Source organism: Anomaloglossus baeobatrachus, chromosome 4, assembly GCF_048569485.1.
Source record: "Anomaloglossus baeobatrachus isolate aAnoBae1 chromosome 4, aAnoBae1.hap1, whole genome shotgun sequence".
In the NCBI taxonomy this organism is placed as follows: Eukaryota; Metazoa; Chordata; class Amphibia; order Anura; family Aromobatidae; genus Anomaloglossus; species Anomaloglossus baeobatrachus.
In genome coordinates this window covers 532,716,799-532,739,002 of record NC_134356.1, presented here as the reverse complement: position 1 = coordinate 532,739,002, position 22,204 = coordinate 532,716,799, and the positions used below count along the sequence as shown (strand labels likewise).

The following is a 22,204-nucleotide window of genomic DNA, read 5'->3' as shown; positions in this document are numbered from 1 at the left end:
AAAACTTTATATCAAATGTAGAGAATTTTGTTGAGAAAAGCTCCTTAATGTCATTCTTACCTTAAGTGGCTTCTTTGGAAGTTTAATTTGCAGTAAACTCTGTGAGGACTCTGCTAAACTCCTGTGTCTTGACATTGTGCTTGTTCTTTAGGAAAAAGTATAAATCATGCAGGTTGATATTAAGAACTACACTATAATTCTATATATATTGCTACCAAAGTGGATTCAATAAAAACCTACCTTCTTTTTTTAGCAGATCTTGTTCGCAGTTCTTCAAGCTGATCTTCCTCATTTATTGCCTGAGGAACACTTGGCACCCTGGCGATAGATGGCTGGGAAAACATGGGCGTTTGGCCATCTAGTAAGAAAGAATCCTCCCCATCTGCAGGAAGAACCAATTTCAACTCTTCTGGAATCTGTGTCCCAAGACAAAAGTGGATGTCTGCCAAGATTTTGGGTATACTTCCTAGGTACCTGCAAGTAAAATACAAATGTGAAAGGCGCTATGAATTTGGTCTTACAATTTAGTATTAAGTAAGTAATTGCAATATTAAAGGGAACCTGTCATCAGAAATTTAGCTTGAAACCTAAAAGTTTCCCCCTCTGTAGCTCCTGGGCTGCATTCTAGCAATGTTCCTGTTTATGTGCCCTCTTTCTGACCAAAATAAAGACTTTGTAAAGGGGTACCTTTTTGTATTGAAATCTTGATAATGGTACACGGGGGCAGGCTCTCTGGTGTCTGTTATTCTGCCTCCTGTCGCTTTAGGCCGTCCCCCATCGCTCCATTCCATACTTCAGGACGCCGCCCACTGCGCCCGAGGTGCCGCGCACGCGAGGACCGCTGGTCACATGTGTCGCAGGCACGAGATTATGGGCGGCGCTGTGATTGCATCGCAAGTGCCCGCCCATCATCTCGTGCCCGCCCTTTCCCCTCTGCCTCCAGTGTTCTGCGCAAGCGCTGGCCAGATGACCCGATGTCACCTCTCGTAACCTGTGGTGGCCTGCTCCGGTCCTCCCATCTATTTCCTGCTGCAGGGTAAGATGGGAAAGAGGTGACGTCGGGTCATCTGGCCAGCGCTTGCACAGAACGCTGGTGGCAGAGGGGAGAGCGTGGCCACGAGATAATGGGCGGGCACTTGCGATGCAATCTCAGCAGCGCCCATAACCTCGTGCCTGCGACACACGTGACCAGCGGTCCTCACGTGCATAGCACATCGGGTGCAGTGGGCAGCGTCCTGAGATATGAAATGGAGTGATGGGGACGGCCTAAAGCGACAGGAAGCAGACTAACGGACACCAGAGAGCCCGCCCCCGTGTACCACTATCAAGATTTGAATACAAAAAAGGTACCACTCTATAAAGTCTTTATTTTGGTCAGAAAGGGGGCACAAACAACAGGAACATTGCTAGAATGCAGCCCAGGAGCTGCAGAGGGGGAAACATTTAGGTTTCAAGCTAAATTTCTGATGACAGGTTCCCTTTAATTCGGTAACCATTGGACACATGTAGAGTGAATTTATGTAACAAGGTAAGAACCTGTAGTCTTTAATACAGACATTGCGCAGTAATCCAACGTACTTACTTTTAAGTTGCAAAGCAACTGGAACTAATTCCAAAAAGTACATATGGAAGAAAGCAGGCACTGACGTAGGGAGCATCTTGACTAAATGCTTTATTTCCCACCAATTATACAGGTTAAACGCTGCAATATGAACACTTAACCCCTTTACTCCTAGACCTGGTCTTCACCTTCATGACCAGGCCAATTTTTTTCCAATTCTGACCAGTGTCACTTTGACAGGTTATAACTCTGGAACGCTTTAACAGATCCTAGTGATTCTGACTGTTTTTTTTGAGACATCTTGTACTTTGATAGTTGTAAATTTAACCCCTTTATCCCCGGCCGATTTTTTCTTTTTTGCTACCATTCTTCAGAGAGCCATAACTTTTTATTTTTCCATTAATCTTGCCATATGAGGGCTTCTTTTTGCAGAATGAGTTGCACTTTTAAATGAAACCATAAGTTTTACCATAACGTGTACTGGAAAACTGCGAAGAAAATCCGAGTGCAGAAAAATTGCAAAAAAAAAAAAAAGTACGATTGCACAATTGTTTTGGGAATATTTTATTCAGTGTTCACTATATGGTGCAACTGATGTGTGTGAGATGCCTCAGGTCAGTGCGAGTTTGTAGACACCAAACAAGTAAAACCTAAGAATTATAAAAAAAAAAAAAAATATTAGACATTTGTCCTAAAAAAGCGGCACACTTTTTGCGCCATTTTACGCGACCTGTAGTTTTCCTTTTTTGGGATCTATGTTTCAGTGATGGCTTATTTTTTGCGTCTCGAGCTGACTTTAATGATACCATTTTTACGCAGATGGTATGTTTTGATCGCCTGTTATTGCATTTTGTGGCGACCAAAAAAATGTACTTTTGATCGGAACCGCAGGAGCCTTCTAAGCATGCGCGTCTGAAGCAGAGAAGCAAGCACACGGAAAACAAGGCTGCGGGAATTGTAAGCTCACACATGTGGGATATCAAGGAGCGACGGGGACGTCACTCATGTAAATCCATGGTATCATATTCACAGGGGCGTGATACCACAGAAACCATGCAAATGCCCACAGGGTGATGAGACACCCAGGGGACTATATGCTCTGATCATTTACATAGGGAACATGTAAGTAATAAAACATTTTTATACATTCATATTACACACCATTACAACACAGGGATGGGTAGGAAGGGGTTCTAGGCCACACATCACCCTGCTTCTAGGTTAGAACGCATAAGGGACCTGACAGGTTCCCTTTAATTTTCAATGTCGCGAAAAGGGGATGATTTGAACTTAGTTTTTTTTTTTTTAAATTTTACTAGTCCCCCTATGGAACTATAAGAATCAGCAGTCTGGTCACTGGTTCATTTCTCATGACCAGAGCTGCACAGCTCAGAACAGGAGAAATGCTCGTCTTCTGTACAGCGGCTGCTCTGCTGAGTGTTACAGGAAGTGAGTCATGTGAGCTACAGGAGTCATTACATGACCCTGTGCTACCATGGCAACCTTTGGCTCACAGTGATCACGTCACAGTGCCGCCGAAGGAGCCGGGTGAGTGAAGATTTACCGCGGCCGGTATTTACATCGAGCCGTCACATTTTGACAGCGCCATTTAAGAAGTCAACATGCGCGGGTGAATCATGGATCCACCCACGCCTGCGAGGCACACATCTCAGTTGTTCAAATTAGCTGACACGTGCAGGAATCACCACCAGCTCGCTGCAGCAGCCGCAGGTGATTACACCTATATGGCTTAGGATGTATCAGTATGGCATGCGGTCATTAAGGGGTTAAGATCATTTTTGCATTTGTGAAAATATCGGAAATGTAGCGAAAATTTTGCAACTTCCAAACTTTGAATTTTTATGCCCTTAAATCTGAGAGTATATCAAAAAGACTGACCTATACATCCAACAGGTGCCAGCTGAAAACACAACTACAACATACTGACATTAGGCTCTGGAATGCTAATAGTGAATAAGGGAACGCAGATAACGCATTACTGCTATAGGAATATTAAATAAATAAAAAAAAAAAAAAAAAAAAAAAAAAAAAAAAGAATACTCACCTAACCTTATGTATTGACCAATGTCAGTCGGCCAAGTAACCAACAGCAAGTTGATTTCAATCTACTGGGAACCTAACTTAAATGCCTTTGTCTGGGTTAGGCTCCTTTCACACTGCATTTTGCCTTACGTTCACAGGTGGCATCCTCGTGGCATCCGCCCGAACTGCCCCTCCTCCACCCCGCAAAGCGTGTTTCGGGCGCATGCACCGGCAGGGCCATTGACTACTGTAATGGAGCATACGTTAGCGTGTGCTCTGTTTTGTACCGTTTATTCTTTATCTGGGGCCTAATAGGGTCTACATCATGGGTACGCGCAAGATTTTAATATGCATGTGATTTTTGAATAAAGGAGTAACAAATATTTTATGGAATTTACTGGGTTTTTTTTTTTTTAATTGTTTTGTGATTGCCAGCCACCTCCATGCACCTGTGGGTCCGCAGAAACAGTGGTGAGCTTTAACCTAACCCCTTCCTTTGTTATCAATGACAGTAAAATCTGTGTTGAAGGGAATTCCCATCTAGTAAAATTCCATCATATTACCAGGATATGCTATAAAACATGCAGGCCCCTTTATGGCATATCCTGTAAATATGCCATAAATTGAACTATTCCTTTAATAACATACAAAAAAATGATATACATTTTAAGTGAAGCACATACTCTGTCAAGACTCCTGCCAAAAATTTGGTCATATATGAGGGATCTTCTGTCAGTGAAATAATTCGAAGCATATCCGTAATCTACAAACAAAAGAATGAAAATAAATGAACTTGCAAAACAACTGAATACAAAAGTACAACTATTTTGTTAATGAATCACAATTTAAAAACCTCTACCTCCAACAACATACGGAAATAATAAATTTATATAGCTTCAACATATTCAGCAGTACGTCATATTTAAGCTGAGATAAGGTGTAGCAGGAAAAAGAGAATTTTGTTTACTTACCGTAAATTCTTTTTCTTATAGTTCCGTAATGGGAGACCCAGACCATGGGTGTATAGCTTCTGCCTCCGGAGGACACACAAAGTACTACACTAAAAAGTGTAGCTCCTCCCTCCGAGCATATACACCCCCTGGATAACCAATTATAGCCAGTTTAGTGCAAAAGCTGAAGGAGGACAGCCACCCACAAGTAGGAATAGAGCAAGAACCGGAACAACCGGAGACTGTCTACAACAACAGCCGGTGAAAACACACGGAACAAGAAAACTGCCAACAGGCAACAGGGAGGGTGCTGGGTCTCCCATTACGGAACTATAAGAAAAAGAATTTACGGTACGTAAACAAAATTCTCTTTTTCTTCATCGTTCCTTATGGGAGACCCAGACCATGGGACGTCTCAAAGCAGTCCATGGGTGGGAATAAACAGAAAACTGAGAAGTAGGCGAAACCTAACTTCACAAATGGGCGACAGCCGCCTGAAGGATGCGTCTGCCCAAGCTCGCATCTGCCGAAGCATGAGCATGCACTTGGTAGTGCTTTGAAAAGGTATGCAGACTAGTCCAAGTGGCAGCCTGACAGACCTGCTGAGCCGTAGCCTGGTGCCTGAAAGCCTAAGAGGCACCGACAGCTCTGGTCGAGTGTGCCTTGATCCCCGGCGGGGGAGGCACCTGAGTACTCTAGTAGGCATCGGAAATGGCCGACCTAATCCAACGAGCTAGGGTCGGCTTAGAAGCCGAGAGGCCCTTACGCCGACCTGAGGTCAGCACAAAAAGAGAGGTGCACCGCCTAAGAGCAGCGGTGCGAGACACATAGATCCGGAGCGCCCGCACCAGATCCAGAGTATGCAACGCTTTCTCAAAGCGATGAACAGAAGCCGGACAAAAGGAAGGCAGGGAAATATCCTGGTTAAGGTGGAAAGGAGAGACCACCTTAGGAAGAAAGTCCGGAGTCGGACGGAGAACCACCTTGTCTTGATGAAAAACCAAAAAAGGTGACTCCGAAGAGAGAGCAGCCAAATCAGAGACTCTCCTGAGGGAAGTTATGGCCACTAGAAAGACCACTTTGTGAAAAACGGGACAAAGAAACCTCCCTAAGTGGCTCAAAAGGGGGTTTCTGCAAGGCCGTGAGGACCAGATTAAGGTCCCAGGGATCCAAAGGCCGCCGGTAAGGCGGAATGATATGAGATGCGCCCTGCATGAAGGTGCGCGCCTGAGCCAGCCGGGCGATACGCCGCTGGAACAATACTGACAGAGCCGAGACCTGTCCCTTGAGGGAATTGAGGGATAGTCCTAGCTGCAGACCGGACTGTAGAAAGGACAGGAGGGTCGGCAGAGAAAAAGGCCAAGGAGCATGGCCTGAAGAGCGACACCAGGACAGGAAAATCTTCCAAGTCCTGTGATAGATTTTGGCGGAGGAAGACTTACGGGCCCGAGTCATAGTGGAAATGACTTCAGGAGGGATACCAGAAGTCGTCAAGATCCAGGACTCAAGAGCCACGCCGTCAATCTGAGAGCCGCAGAATTCTGGCGGAAAAACGGACCTCGTGAGAGAAGGTCTGGACGGTCCGGAAGATGCCACGGCACCTCTACGGACAGATGGAGCAGGTCTGGGTACCAAGCTCGCCTGGGCCAGTCTGGAGCAATGAGGATGACCCGACGGCCCTCCATTCTGATCTTGCGCAGGACTCTGGGCAAGAGAGCTAGAGGGGGAAACACGCAAGACAGACGAAACTGGGACCAATCCTGAACCAGCGCGTCCGCTGCAATGGCCTGGGGATCGTGGGAGCGAGCCACGTAAACCGGAACCTTGTTGTTGTGCCGGGATGCCATTAGATCCACTTCCGGAGTGCCCCACTTGCGGCAGATTGTCCGAAACACTGCCGGATGCAGAGCCCACTCGCCGCTGTCCACGGTTTGGCGGCTGAGATAATCTGCCTCCCAGTTTTCCACGCCTGGGATGTGGACTGCGGATATGGAGGACTTTGAGTCCTCCGTCCACTGAAGGATGCGTTGAACCTCCAACATTGCCAGGCGGCTGCGTGTCCCGCCCTGGTGATTGATGTAAGCAACCGCAGTCGCGTTGTCTGACTGGACTCGAATGTGCTTGCCCGCCAACAGATGGTGAAAGGCTAAGAGAGCTAGAAGCACAGCTCTGATTTCCAGCACATTGATCGAGAGGGCTGATTCGGACTGAGTCCAAGTGCCCTGCGCTCTGTGGTGGAGATATACTGCTCCCCAGCCGGTTAGACTGGCGTCCGTGGTGAGGATCACCCAGGACGGAGCCAGGAAGGAGCGTCCCTGAGACAGAGAGAGGGGCCGAAGCCACCACTGAAGGGAGCCCCTGGTCTGTGGCGACAGAGCCACCAACCTGTGCAAGGAGTAAGTCCGCTTGTCCCAACAGCGGAGAATGTCCAGCTGCAGAGGACGCAGATGGAACTGGGCAAAGGGAACCGCTTCCATTGACGCCACCATCTGACCCAGCACCTGCATTAGGTGCCTGATGGAGTGACGGCGAGACCTGAGCAAAGAGCGCACCGCCAGATGAAGGGACTGCTGTTTGACTAAGGGCAGCTTTACAAGTGCCGGCAAAGTCTCGAACTGCATCCCCAGGTACGTAAGACTCTGGGTCGGAGTCAGAGTGGACTTGGGTAGATTGACAAGCCACCCGAACTGGACTAGAGTGGCGAGAGTGAGCGAGACACTCCGCTGACAGTCTGCACTGGATGAAGCCTTGACCAGAAGGTCGTCCAGGTAAGGAATCACTGCCAACCCCTGGAGGTGCAGAACCGCAACCACTGCTGCCATGACTTTGGTGAATACTCGAGGGGCCGTGGCTAACCTGAAGGGGAGAGCCACGAATTGGAAATGTTCCTCTCCGATTGCAAAACGTAGCCAACGCTGGTGTGAAACTGCAATTGGCACATGCAAATAAGCATCTCTGATGTCGATGGATGCTAGAAAATCTCCTTGGGTCATTGAGGCAATGACTGATCGCAGAGATTCTATGCGAAAGTGCCGCACCTGAACATGCTTGTTGAGAAGCTTGAGATCCAGGATGGGCCGGAAGGAACTTGGGGACTAGGAAGAGATTTGAGTAGAAACCTCTGAACCGTTCGCGGGCGGGAACCGGTACAATTACTCCGTTGGCCTGCAAGGATGCCACGGCCTGAGAGATGGTGGCGGCCTTGGAGCAGGGGGGAGTGGACAGAAAAGAAATCTGTTTGGCGGGCTGGAAGAGAATTCTATCCTGTAGCCGTGGGAGATGATATCCCGCACCCACTGATCGGAGACGTGTTGAAACCACACATCGCCAAAGTGGGAGAGCCTGCCACCGACCAAGGACGTTGCTGGCACGGCCAGATAGTCAAGAGGAGGCTGCCTTAGTGGCAGTGGCTCCTGCGGCCTTCTGAGGACGCGGCCTCGTGCGCCAGCTGGGTTTTCGGTTCTTGGCTGAGTTAGTGGACGAGGCTGAGGGCTTAGAGGATGACCAGTTAGAGGAACGAAAGGAACGAAACCTCGACTGGTTCCTGCCCTGGACAGGTTTCCTGGTTTTAGTTTGTGGCAAGGAAGTACTCTTCCCGCCAGTAGCTTCCTTAATAATTTCATCCAGTTGTTCGCCGAACAGCCGGGGCCCAGCAAATGGGAGCCCAGCAAGGTACTTCTTGGAAGAAGCGTCTGCTTTCCACTCTCGAAGCCACAAGATCCTGCGGATAGCGAGGGAATTAGCCGAAGCCACCGCCGTGTGGCGAGAAGCCTCCAGAATGGCAGACATGGCATAGGATGAAAAGGCTGAAGCCTGGGAAGTTAAGGCAACCATTTCGGGCATAGAGACCCTGGTGAGGGAATGCATCTCCTCCAGAGAAGCAGAGACGGCTTTAAGGCTACTTTCACACATCCGGCTTGAGCCCTGCGGCTCAATCCGGCTGTGCAAGCTATGCAACGGATGCGGTGAAAACACCGCATCCTTTGCATAAGTTTTTCCCATGCGGCCCGCCCGGTTTTTGCCGCTTGCGGCATGCTACTGTGCATGCGCAGTGGCAAAAACCGCATGCGGCGGCCGAATGCGGTATTTGCCGCATCGCGCCGCATCCGGCCGCCATAGGCATGCATTGAGAGATGCGCCGCATCGGCCGAATGCGGCGCGATGCAGTTTTTTTTGCCGCACGAAAAAACGTGTCAGGCAACGTTCCATCCGGCCGCCGCATCGGCTAAATCTGCCGCATGCGGCAAAAAACCGGGTGGAACGCAAGGCCATGCGGCACTAATTAAAGTCTATGCAGGAAAATCGCAACCGGCAGCAAAAAAAAACGGTTGCGATTTTCCTGCAAAGTGCCGGATTGTGCCGCAGAAGAAAAACCGGAGGTGTGAAAGTACCCTAAGAGCCCACACTGCTGCAAAAGATGGGGAGAACGAGGCCCCTGCCGCTTCATATACAGATTTGGCCAGAAGGTCAACCTGGCGGTCAGTGGAATCCTTAAGTGAGGTGCCATCATCCACAGATACAACTGTCTGGGCTGAGATTCTAGACACTGGAGGGTCTACCTTTGGTGAATGAGCCCACTCCTTGATCACCTCTGGTGGAAAGGGAAAACGGTCATCAGAACTACGCTTTGGGAAGCGTTTGTCAGGACAGGCCCTGGGATTGGTCACAGTGGCCTGAAAACTGGAGTGGTTAAAGAACACACTCCTTGCTCTCTTAGGTGAGGTAAACTGGTGTTTTTCTACCAGAGAGGGTTGTTCCTCTGATACTGGTGGATTGAGGTCCAGTACAGAATTAATGGACGCAATCAAATCACTAACATCTGCATCACCCTCGGTGAGATCAATGGGGCACATGGAGGTAGCGTCCGAGCCCACAGTAAAAGCATCCTCCTCGTCCTGCGATTCAGCTCGTGAATCAGAGCCGCGGGACGAGGAAGGAGAGGAGCCCCTGCGTCTCCTTTTAGGAGGACGAGGTCTGGGACCAGATGAAGAATCCCCTGCGAGCTCTGCTGAGCGAGCCGTAGCAGCAGGGGCACCCTGTGAGGGGGGCTGATGCATGCTCAGCAGAGTCCGGGACAGCTGTCCCATGGAATCAGCAAAGGACTGGGAGATAGACTTGGAGAAGGATTCTACCCAAGCCGGGGGTTCAGCCACCGGAGCCGGAGCAGCTGGAGGGACCACTGGGGATGAGACCTCAGGCTGAGGCACCACCATGTTAGAGCAGGCATCACAATGTGGATATGTGCTCGGTTCAGGCAGTACGAGCTTACATGCAGTGCATATAGAGTACAGCCTTGCTCCTTGTGAGACATGCTGCTGAAGTGGGGGCTCTGAGCCAGAATGACCCCCAGAGAGTATATAATAAAGGTCCACAACCAGAGGTTGTGGCTTACCAGACCGTTTTGTGAGCCCTCCAGATCCCACAGACCGGACCCCCAAAGAGATGCTGCAGCCAGCTCCGATCAGTGTGAGAACGCTGATAAAATGGCGCCGGAGCAAGGAGAGGGGGCGGGGCCAACTCTAAGAGCGGGAACTGGAGGGCAAAGGAGGTATACAGGGGAGGGAATCTTTCCTCAGAGAGGAGTGTCCCTTCCCTGTGCTGAACAGCCGCTGGGCGGAGCCGCACTGTCCCTCTGCATGATTGGCATGCAGGGGCAGTGAAAACGAAAGTAGGCCTCAGGCGAAGCCGGGGCCTAAATTTAACAATGCGGCCGGCTAGCAGGCACCATCGGCGCGGTTCTCCGGTGAAAACCAGAGAACCGGCCGGAAATGTCAGCATAGTTACACAGCACACTTTCCCCAACAATAAAGTACAAGGGACCCCTCAATAACCACGTCTCATATACTTAGCTTGTGAGACGCAGGGCCAGGTCCCTGAGGGATGAGTGCTCCGTCCGGCAGGATCCAAAAGGGGCTGCGGATGGAGACCGGTCTCCTGCAAGGCAGGAAGAACCGTGCTGGCTCCCACTTCAAGCCAGAGCCCTAGGGGATGGTGAAGGAGCACGGCATGAAGGGCTCCAGCCCTGAAATCAATCTTAACAACACCGCCGACACTGGGGTGAGAAGGGACATGCCGGGAGTCCAGGATTGGACCCGCTTTTCTTCAAACTCTTTTCCAAAAAATCAAAATCAGATGAGAATGCATGTGTGGATGTGTGCCTCCTGAACACAAAGCATTGAACTGGCTATAATTGGTTATCCAGGGCGTGTATATGCTCGGAGGGAAGAGCTACACTTTTTAGTGTAGTACTTTGTGTGTCCTCCGGAGTCAGAAGCTATACACCCATGGTCTGGGTCTCCCATAAGGAACGATGAAGAAACCCCCTTTTAAATATATACAGTGCCTTGTGAAAGTATTCGGCTCCCTTGAATTTTTCAACCTTTTCCCACATTTCAGGCTTCAAACAATGATAAAAAAAATGAAAATTTTATGGTGAATCAACAAGTGGGACACTTGCTTATTTTAAATTTTTGTAAAAAAAAACAAAAACTGAAAATTGGGGCGTGCAATATTATTCGGCCCCTTTACTTTCACTGCAGCAAACTCACTCCAGAAGTTCATTGAGGATCTCTGAATGATCCAATGTTGTCCTAAATGACCGATGATGATAAATATAAGCCACCTGTGTGTAATCAAGTCTCCGTATAAATGCACCAGCTCTGTGATGTTCTCTGTGTTTTAAAGAGAACACTGAGACTATCATGAAGACCAAGGAACACAACAGGCTGGACTGTGATACTGTTGTGGAGACGTTTAAAGCCAAATTTGGTTGCAAAAAGATTTCGAAAACTTTAAACATCCCAAGGATCACTGTGCAAGCGATCATATCGAAATGGAAGGAGTATCATACCACTGCAAATCTACCAAGACCCGGCCGTCCATCCAAACAAGGAGAAGACTGATCAGAGATGCAGCCAAGAGGCCCATGATCACTCTGGATGAACTTCAGAGATCTACAGCGGAGGTGGGAGAGTCTGTCCATAGGACAACAATCAGTCGTACACTGCACAAATCTGGCCTTTATGGAAGAGTGGCAAGGAGAAAGCCATTTCTCAAAGATATCCATAAAGAAGGGAATTTTGTTTACTTACCGTAAATTCCTTTTCTTCTAGCTCCAATTGGGAGACCCAGACAATTGGGTGTATAGGCTATGCCTCCGGAGGCCGCACAAAGTATTACACTTAAAAGTGTTAAGCCCCTCCCCTTCTGCCTATACACCCCCCGTGCTCCCACGGGCTCCTCAGTTTTGGTGCAAAAGCAAGAAGGAGGAAAAAGAATTATAAACTGGTTTAAAGTAACTTCAATCCGAAGGAATATCGGAGAACTGAAACCATTCAACATGAACAACATGTGTACGCAAAAAAACAGGGGCGGGCGCTGGGTCTCCCAATTGGAGCTAGAAGAAAAGGAATTTACGGTAAGTAAACAAAATTCCCTTCTTCTTTGTCGCTCCATTGGGAGACCCAGACAATTGGGACGTCCAAAAGCAGTCCCTGGGTGGGTAAAATAATACCTCGTAAGAGAGCCGTAAAACGGCCTCTTCCTACAGGTGGGCAACCGCCGCCTGAAGGACTCGTCTACCTAGGCTGGCATCCGCCGAAGCATAGGTATGCACCTGATAGTGTTTCGTGAAAGTGTGCAGGCTCGACCAGGTAGCCGCCTGACACACCTGCTGAGCCGTAGCCTGGTGCCTCAAAGCCCAGGACGCGCCCACGGCTCTGGTAGAATGGGCTTTCAGCCCTGAGGGAACCGGAAGCCCAGCCGAACGGTAGGCTTCGAGAATTGGCTCCTTGATCCACCGAGCCAAGGTTGATTTGGAAGCCTGTGACCCTTTACGCTGGCCAGCGACAAGGACAAAGAGTGCATCCGAGCGGCGCAGGGGCGCCGTACGAGAAATGTAGAGTCTGAGTGCTCTCACCAGATCTAACAAGTGCAAATCCTTTTCACATTGGTGAACTGGATGAGGACAAAAAGAAGGTAAGGAGATATCCTGATTGAGATGAAAGGGGGATACCACCTTAGGGAGAAATTCCGGAACCGGACGCAGAACCACCTTGTCCTGGTGAAAAACCAGGAAAGGGGCTTTGCATGACAGCGCTGCTAGCTCAGACACTCTCCGAAGTGAAGTGACTGCTACTAGAAAAACCACTTTCTGCGAAAGGCGTGAGAGAGAAATATCTCTCATTGGCTCGAATGGTGGTTTCTGAAGAACCAGCAGCACCCTGTTCAGATCCCAGGGTTCTAACGGCCGCTTGTAAAGAGGAACGATGTGACAAACCCCCTGCAGGAACGTGCGTACCTGTGGAAGTCTGGCTAGGCGCTTCTGGAAAAACACAGAGAGCGCTGAGACTTGTCCCTTAAGGGAGCCGAGCGACAAACCCTTTTCCAGACCAGATTGAAGGAAGGACAGAAAAGTGGGCAAGGCAAAAGGCCAGGGAGAAAAACCCTGAGCAGAGCACCACGACAGGAAAATTTTCCACGTCCTGTGGTAGATCTTGGCGGACGTTGGTTTCCTAGCCTGTCTCATAGTGGCAATGACGTCTTGAGATAACCCTGAAGACGCTAGGATCCAGGACTCAATGGCCACACAGTCAGGTTGAGGGCCGCAGAATTCAGATGGAAAAACGGCCCTTGAGATAGCAAGTCTGGTCGGTCTGGTAGTGCCCACGGTTGGCCGACCGTGAGATGCCACAGATCCGGGTACCACGACCGCCTCGGCCAGTCTGGAGCGACGAGGATGACGCGGCGGCAGTCGGCCCTGATCTTGCGTAACACTCTGGGCAACAGTGCCAGCGGAGGAAACACATAAGGGAGCTGAAACTGCGACCAATCCTGAACTAAGGCGTCTGCCGCCAGAGCTCTGGGATCTTGAGACCGTGCCATGAACGTCGGTACCTTGTTGTTGTGCCGGGACGCCATGAGGTCGACGTCCGGCACACCCCAGCGGCAACAGATCTCCTGAAACACGTCCGGGTGAAGGGACCATTCCCCTGCGTCCATGCCCTGGCGACTGAGATAATCTGCTTCCCAGTTTTCCACGCCTGGAATGTGAACTGCAGAGATGGTGGAGGCCGTGGCTTCCACCCACATCAAAATCCGCCGGACTTCCTGGAAGGCTTGCCGACTGCGTGTGCCGCCTTGGTGGTTGATGTATGCCACCGCTGTGGAATTGTCCGACTGAATTCTGATCTGCTTGCCTTCCAGCCACTGCTGGAACGCTTTCAGGGCAAGATACACTGCCCGTATTTCCAGAACATTGATCTGAAGCGAGGACTCTTGCTGGGTCCACGTACCCTGAGCCCTGTGGTGGAGAAAAACCGCTCCCCACCCTGACAGACTCGCGTCCGTCGTGACCACCTCCCAGGATGGGGGTAGGAAGGATTTCCCCTTCGATAATGAAGTGGGAAGAAGCCACCACCGAAGGGAAGCTTTGGTCGCCTGAGAGAGGGAGACGTTCCTGTCGAGGGACGTCGGCTTCCTGTCCCATTTGCGTAGGATGTCCCATTGAAGAGGACGCAGGTGAAACTGCGCGAAAGGAACTGCCTCCATTGCTGCCACCATCTTCCCCAGGAAGTGCATGAGGCGCCTCAAGGGGTGTGACTGGCCTTGAAGGAGAGATTGTACCCCTGTCTGTAGTGACCGCTGCTTGATCAGCGGAAGCTTCACTATCGCTGAGAGGGTATGAAACTCCATGCCAAGGTATGTGAGCGATTGGGCCGGTGTCAGATTTGACTTTGGAAAATTGATGATCCACCCGAAACTCTGGAGAGTCTCCAGGGTAGCGTCGAGGCTGTGTTGGCATGCCTCTTGAGAGGGTGCCTTGATCAGGAGATCGTCCAAGTAAGGGATCACCGAGTGACCCTGAGAGTGGAGGACCGCTACTACAGTAGCCATAACCTTGGTGAAAACCCGTGGGGCTGTTGCCAGGCCGAACGGCAGTGCCACGAACTGCAGGTGTTCGTTTTCTATGGCGAAGCGCAAGAAGCGCTGGTGCTCTGGAGCAATCGGTACGTGGAGATAAGCATCTTTGATATCGATCGATGCAAGGAAATCTCCTTGGGACATTGAGGCGATGACGGAGCGGAGGGATTCCATCCGGAACCGCCTGGTCGTTACGTGTTTGTTGAGAAGTTTCAGGTCCAGGACAGGACGGAAAGACCCGTCCTCCTTTGGGACCACAAACAAGTTGGAGTAAAAACCGTGGCCCTGTTGCTGAAGAGGAACAGGGACCACCACTCCTTCTGCCTTCAGAGTGCCCAGCGCCTGCAGAAGAGCCTCGGCTCGCTCGGGAGGCGGGGATGACCTGAAGAATCGAGTCGGGGGACGAGAGGTGAACTCTATCTTGTAACCGTGAGACAGAATGTCTCTCACCCAACGGTCTTTTACCCGTGGCAGCCAGGCGTCGCAAAAGCGGGAGAGCCTGCCACCGACCGAAGATGCGGAGTGAGGAGGCCAAAAGTCATGAGGAAGCCGCTTTGGTAGCGGCACCTCCGGTGGCCTTTTTAGGACGTGACTTAGACCGCCATGCGTCAGCGTTCCTTTGATCTTTCTGAGGCCTTTTGGACGAGGAGAACTGGGACCTGCCCGCGCCCCGAAAGGACCGAAACCTCGACTGCCCCTTCCTCTGTTGGGGTATGTTCGGTTTGGGCTGGGGTAAGGATGTATCCTTTCCCTTGGATTGTTTGATGATTTCATCCAAACGCTCGCCAAACAATCGGTCGCCAGAAATTGGCAAACTGGTTAAGCGCTTTTTGGAAACAGAATCTGCCTTCCATTCCCGTAGCCACAAGGCCCTGCGGAGTACCACCGAATTGGCGGCTGCAACCGCCGTACGGCTCGCAGAGTCCAGGACAGCATTAATAGCGTAAGACGCAAATGCCGACGTCTGAGTGGTTATGGACGCCACCTGTGGCGCGGACGTGCGTGTGGCTGCGTCAATTTGCGCTTGACCTGCTGAGATAGCTTGTAGCGCCCATACGGCTGCGAACGCTGGGGCAAAAGAAGCGCCGATAGCTTCATAGATGGATTTCAACCAGAGTTCCATCTGCCTGTCAGTGGCATCTTTGAGTGAAGCCCCATCTTCCACTGCAAGTATGGATCTAGCTGCCAGTCTGGAGATTGGAGGATCCACTTTGGGACACTGAGCCCAACTTTTGACCACGTCAGGGGGAAAAGGATAACGTGTATCCTTAAGGCGCTTAGAAAAACGCTTATCTGGACAAGCATGGTGATTCTGGACTGCCTCTCTGAAATCAGAGTGGTCCAGAAACATACTCGGTGTACGCTTGGGAAACCTGAAACGGAATTTCTCCTGCTGAGAAGCTGACTCCTCCACCGGAGGAGCTGAAGGAGAAATATCCAACATACGATTGATGGACGCAATAAGGTCGTTCACTATGGCGTCCCCGTCCGGATTATCAAGATTGAGAGCGGCCTCAGGATCAGAATCCTGATCAGCTGTCTCCGCATCATCAACCAGAGATTCCCCCCTCTGAGACCCTGCACAATATGATGATGTCGAGGGAAAATCTAAGCGAGCTCGCTTAGTCGGTCTGGGGCTGGGGTCTGTGACAGAACCCTCAGCCTGGGATCCATGAGATACCCCGGGAGGACATTGTTGGTCCAGCTGAGGTGGGCCAGGGAACAAAGATTCAACAGAGTCCCTGTGCTGAGATACCGGCCTGGACTGCAAGGCTTCTAGTATCTTAGCCATAGTCTCAGAGAGTTTTGCAAACTCCGTCCCCGTCACCTGAACAGTGTTAGCAGGTGGCTCCCCCTGGGCCCCTCTTAGCAGAGGCTCCGGCTGAGTAAGTGCCACAGGGGCCGAACAGTGCACACAATGAGGGTCAGTGGAACCTGCCGGTAGCGGGGTCGTACATGCGGCGCAGGCAACATAATAAGCCTGTGTTTTGGCACCCCTGCCTTTCGTGGGCGCCATGCTATTATCTTCCCTGAGTAACACAATAGGGTATATAGCCAGAAATCAACTGTGCACCATACAGTGTAAAACATATATACCATAAACATATAATGTTACACTACTGCACAATGGGGCTAGCACCACAGGTTTTGCTTACCACCCGCCTAAAGCGGTTGTGAGGCCACCAGAGTCCCTGCCTGGGTCTCCCAGACTTTGTCCCCCTCTGCAGCGTCCGAGGAGCTGACAGGAATGGCTGCCGGCGTCCTGAGGAGAGGAGGGAGCCGTGGGCGTGACCCAGAAAGAGCGGGAACTGGTGCCCGCACTGTGCAGTGAGAGGGGTGGAGTATGCAAAGCATGCTCCAGCCCTCAGTGCTGCTCGTTCTGTGCAGCGTCCCGCCCTTCCCCTGCCTGTCAGGGCTGTGGGCGGGAGGAAAGGAAACCAGGCCGCAAAAAGCCGGGGACTCTAGTAATAAACGCGGCCGCCGTAAAAGCGCGGCCGGCGTGAAAGTCTCCGGCGCACTACAAGTCCCAGCCGCGCCGCAGTGTTTCCATGGCCGCGGCGGTCAGTGCGGCAGTCCCTATACATAAACACACTCAGCAACGCTGAGTGTGTAATGGCACATATTAACCCGGTCAGCGCCGTGGTCCCCGGTGCACTAGCACACCCAGCAAAGCTGGAGTGTTGCTGTGCGCTGTCCCTACAGGGATACAGAGTACCTCCAAGTAGCAGGGCCATGTCCCTGAACGATACCCGGCTCCTATCCAGCAGGCTCCACAGGAGTTGTGGATGAAGCACGGTCTCAGTGCCTGGAGACCGATAGGATCCCACTTCACCCAGAGCCCTGAGGGGGATGGGGAAGGAAAACAGCATGTGGGCTCCAGCCTCCGTACCCGCAATGGATACCTCAACCTTACAACACCACCGACAAGAGTGGGGTGAGAAGGGAGCATGCTGGGGGCTCTATATGGGCCCACTTTTCTACCATCCGACATGGTCAGCAGCTGCTGCTGACCAATCTGTGGAGCTGTGCGTGCGTGTCTGACCTCCTTCGCACAAAGCAAAAAACTGGGGAGCCCGTGGGAGCACGGGGGGTGTATAGGCAGAAAGGGAGGGGCTTAACACTTTTAAGTGTAATACTTTGTGTGGCCTCCGGAGGCATAGCCTATACACCCAATTGTCTGGGTCTCCCAATGGAGCGACAAAGAAAAGTGTTTTAAGTTTGCCAAAAGCCACCTGAGAGACACACCAAACATGTGGAAGAAGTTGCTCTGGTCAGATGAAACAAAAAAATAAAATAAAAAATTTCGAACTTTTTGGGCACAATGCCAAACGATATGTTTGGTGTAAAAGCAACACCGCTCATCACCCTGAACACACCATCCCCACTGTCAAACATGATGGTGGCAGCATCATGGTTTGGGCTTACTTTTCTTCAGCAGGGACCGGGAGGATGGTTAAAATTGATGGAAGATGGATGGAGCCAAATACAGGACCATTCTTAAAAGAAAACCTGTTGGAGTCTGCAAAAGACCTGAGACTGGGACAGAGATTGGTCTTCCAACAAGACGATCCAAAACATAAAACAAAATCTGCAATGGAATGGTTCACAAATAAACATATCCAGGTGTTAGAATGGCCAAGTCAAAGTCCAAACCTGAATCCAATCGAGAATCTGTGGAAAGAGCTGAAAACTGCTGTTCACAAACGCTCTCCATCCAACCTCACTCAGCTCCAGCTATTTGCAAAGGAAGAATAGGCAAGAATTTCAGTCTCTCGATGTGCAAAACTGAGACACATACCCCTAGCGACTTGCAGCTGTAATTGCAGCAAAAGGTGACGCTACAAAGTATTAACTTGAAGGGGACGAATAATATTGCACGCCCCAATTTTCAGTTTATTATTTTTTTATAAAAGTTTAAAATAAGCAATACATTTCATTCACCTTCACAATTGTGTCCCACTTGTTGTTGAATCTTCACCATAACATTAAAAAAATTTTATCTTTATGTTTGAAGCCTGATAGGCGGCTTCAGCCAGACTTTAAAGTTTGGTTTGGGACCCGAACTTGAACTGAAACCCAATGGAAGTCACCAATTGGGCAGTTTGGCTCTCCGCCCACATGCAGCCAGCCATAAACAGCACACTTCCAGGAGAAGGTGGGCAGGGTTTTTCCATATATTTTATTTTTTTTGGTGCACATTTTTTTTTTTTGGTTAAGTCTGTTTGGTAAGAACACCAAACCATAGGTTCGCTCATCTCTACTCAGTACTCCTCCGCAAATACTTTTATTGGATCCAAATACACAAACATAACCAGTTCAAACTACTAAAAATGACCTACAAAGCAGTCCATAATCTGTGTCCTCCATCTATCTCAGAACTAGTCTTGTGGTATTTTTCCATCCTTGACCTCTGGTCCTCCCAAGACCTCCCCCTCTCCTCCACACTTGTAGGTTCTTCACTTAATTGCCTTCAAGACTTCTCCTGAGTATCCTCCATCGTCTGGAATTCTGTGCCCCAACACTTGTGACTCTCCACCACACTTAATCTTCAGACGGAATTGAAAATACATCTCTTCAAGAAAGCTTACAGCCTGCAATGAGCCCACTGCAATATTCTCCTTCAGGTCAAATGGATCATAAGGAAAGGATTGGTCAAATTGGGCCAGATTTTCAGTTCAAGGCCAAGTAATGTACAGGACAAACATATTTCATCATTACCTCTTCCACAAGTTGTTCCAGTTCATCTTCATTAGCTTGTACAGAAGGACACTGTACACAGAGCTCCAGTCTTAGTAACGCTTGAATCTGACATCTAGAATAAAGCCACATGAATAATAACAGAAAAACACTTTGCCAATAGCTGAATGATGGAGAACAGAGCAGATACTTACTCTCTAAGCTTTGCAATTTTATTTTGATTTTGCCCATAAAGCTGTCTTATCATTTTACTGGTCTTCAGAAGAAGTTTGACTTTATCCAGGCAGTCAGTCTATAAAATATAAGAAACATGCTGCAAACTAAAACAAATCCAGCCGCAGAAGTAAAACCATAATCTTATAGTCACCTCTATCTGTTTACTGCTGGTCGATTTCAAGAATGACTTAAGCGTGGTTATAGAATTCCTGACACATGACAACAAGGAATCCTCTTCGCTGGATATCATTTTATCGTAGTCTTCAATGAGGTAGGAATTGAGCTCCTCTTCTGACTTAAAAACTGTCAAAAAATAAAAGAGTCTTGTTATACAAAAACCCCTGAACACAATGTAGATTTTTACACATACAAGACACTAAAGCTAAGAAATCTACTGAACGGACCACACCTATACCATTACAGATGTACGAGCAATGGCATGGAGATGGAGGGGCCACTACTTATACTGTAGAACAGCCACATGTCATTAGCAGGAAATATGGCAATATTTATATTGATTTTAGGCTTGCTTAAAAGAAGGGAATTTTGTTACTTACCGTAAATTCCTTTTCTTCTAGCTCCTATTGGGAGACCCAGACGATTGGGTGTATAGCACTGCCTCCGGAGGCCACACAAAGCAATTACACTAAAAAGTGTAAGGCCCCTCCCCTTCTGGCTATACACCCCCAGTGGGATCACTGGCTCACCAGTTTTAGTGCAAAAGCAAGAAGGAGGAAAGCCAATAACTGGTTTAAACAAATTCCCTCCGAAGTAACGTCGGAGAACTGAAAAACCATTCAACATGAACAACATGTGTACCCGAAAAACCACCAAAAATCCCGAAGGACAACAGGGCGGGTGCTGGGTCTCCCAATAGGAGCTAGAAGAAAAGGAATTTACGGTAAGTAACAAAATTCCCTTCTTCTTCGGCGCTCCATTGGGAGACCCAGACGATTGGGACGTCCAAAAGCTGTCCCTGGGTGGGTAAAGAAATACCTCATGTTAGAGCTGCAAAGACAGCCCTCCCCTACGGGGAGGCAACTGCCGCCTGCAGGACTCTTCTACCTAGGCTGGCGTCCGCCGAAGCATAGGTATGCACCTGATAATGTTTGGTGAAAGTGTGCAGACTCGACCAGGTAGCTGCCTGGCACACCTGTTGAGCCGTAGCCTGGTGTCGTAATGCCCAGGACGCACCCACGGCTCTGGTAGAATGGGCCTTCAGCCCTGATGGAACCGGAAGCCCAGCAGAACGGTAGGCTTCAAGAATTGGTTCTTTGATCCATCGAGCCAGGGTGGCTTTGTAAGCCTGCGACCCCTTGCGCTGGCCAGCGACAAGGACAAAGAGTGCATCAGAGCGGCGCAGGGGCGCCGTGCGGGAAATGTAGATTCTGAGTGCTCTCACCAGATCTAACAAATGTAAATCCTTTTCATACCGGTGAACCGGATGAGGACAAAAAGAAGGTAAGGAGATATCCTGATTAATATGAAACGAGGATACTACCTTAGGGAGAAACTCCTGAATGGGGCGCAGCACTACCTTGTCCTGGTGGACCACCAGGAAGGGAGCCTTGGATGACAGCGCCGCTAGCTCAGACACTCTCCGAAGAGACGTGATTGCTACCAGAAAGGCCACTTTCCGTGATAGTCGAGAGAGTGAAACATCCGTCAGAGACTCGAAAGGCGGCTTCTGGAGAGCAACTAGTACCCTGTTCAGATCCCATGGATCTAACGGCCGCTCGTACGGGGGGACGATATGACCAAACCCCCTGCAGGAACGTGCGTACCTGCGGACGACGTGCTAGACGCTTCTGAAAAAAACACCAATAGCGCCGAGACTTGCCCTTTAAGGGAGCCGAGCGACAAGCCCTTTTCCAACCCAGATTGCAGGAAGGAAAGAAAAGTAGGCAATGCCAATGGCCAGGGGGACACTCCTTGTACAGAGCACCAGTAAAAGAAAATCTTCCACTTCCGTGGTAGATCTTAGCAGACGTGGGCTTCATAGCCTGTCTCATGGTGGCAACGACCCCGTGGGATAATCCTGAGGACACTAGGATCTAGGACGCAATGGCCACACAGTAGGTTCAGGGCCGTAGAATTCAGATGGAAAAACGGCCCTTGGGACAGTAAGTCTGGCCGGTCTGGTAGTGCCCACGGTTGACCGACCGTGAGATGCCTGTCGCCAGAGCTCTTTGATCGTCATGAAAACCGGGACCTTGCTGTTGTGCCGATTCGTGAAACCCGTCCGGGTGCAGAGACCATTCTCCTGCGTCCACGCCCTGGTGACTGAGGAAGTCTGCTTCCCAGTTTTCTACGCCCGGGATGTGAACTGCGGATATGGTGTATGCTCTGTCTTCCACCCCTAGCAGAATCCGGCGGACTTCCTGGGAGGCTCGCCGACTGCGTAGTCCGCCTTGGTGGTTGATGTATGCCACCGCTGTGGATTGTCCGACTGAATTCGGATCTGTTTGCCTTCCAGCCACTGCAGGAAGTCTTGCAGGGCCATATGCACTGCCCAGAGCTCCAGACAATTGATCTGAAGAGTGGACTCCTCTGAAGAGAGTCCTTGATCGTCTGAGAAAGGGGGACGTTCCTGTGTAGGGACATCGACTTCCCCTCCCATTAGCGAAGAATGTTCTATTGAAGTGGACGCAGATGAAACTGCGTGAAAGGGACTGCCTCTGGATGAGGTGTCTCCTTGAAGGAGAGACTGCACCCCCGACTGTAGTGACCGCTGTTTGTCCAGTGGAAGCTTCACCATCGCTGAGAGAGTGTGAAACCCCAAGCTAAGATATGCCAGCGATTGGGTTTAACTTTG

General features: G+C 50.0%; 1 protein-coding gene across 1 annotated transcript in view; it reads right to left on the bottom strand.

The window, feature by feature from the left end:
* The window catches only part of TICRR (TOPBP1 interacting checkpoint and replication regulator), a 181,026-nt gene that overhangs the window by 70,225 nt on the left and 88,597 nt on the right, over positions 1 to 22,204 (bottom strand). Inside the window, exons 8-13 of the mRNA XM_075345941.1 lie at positions 19,541 to 19,692; positions 19,368 to 19,465; positions 19,195 to 19,288; positions 4,288 to 4,367; positions 241 to 474; positions 61 to 145 (exon numbers count right to left, since the gene is read on the bottom strand). Coding sequence (XP_075202056.1) covers positions 61 to 145; positions 241 to 474; positions 4,288 to 4,367; positions 19,195 to 19,288; positions 19,368 to 19,465; positions 19,541 to 19,692 — 743 coding nt within the window. The remainder of the gene's footprint in view (positions 1 to 60; positions 146 to 240; positions 475 to 4,287; positions 4,368 to 19,194; positions 19,289 to 19,367; positions 19,466 to 19,540; positions 19,693 to 22,204) is intronic.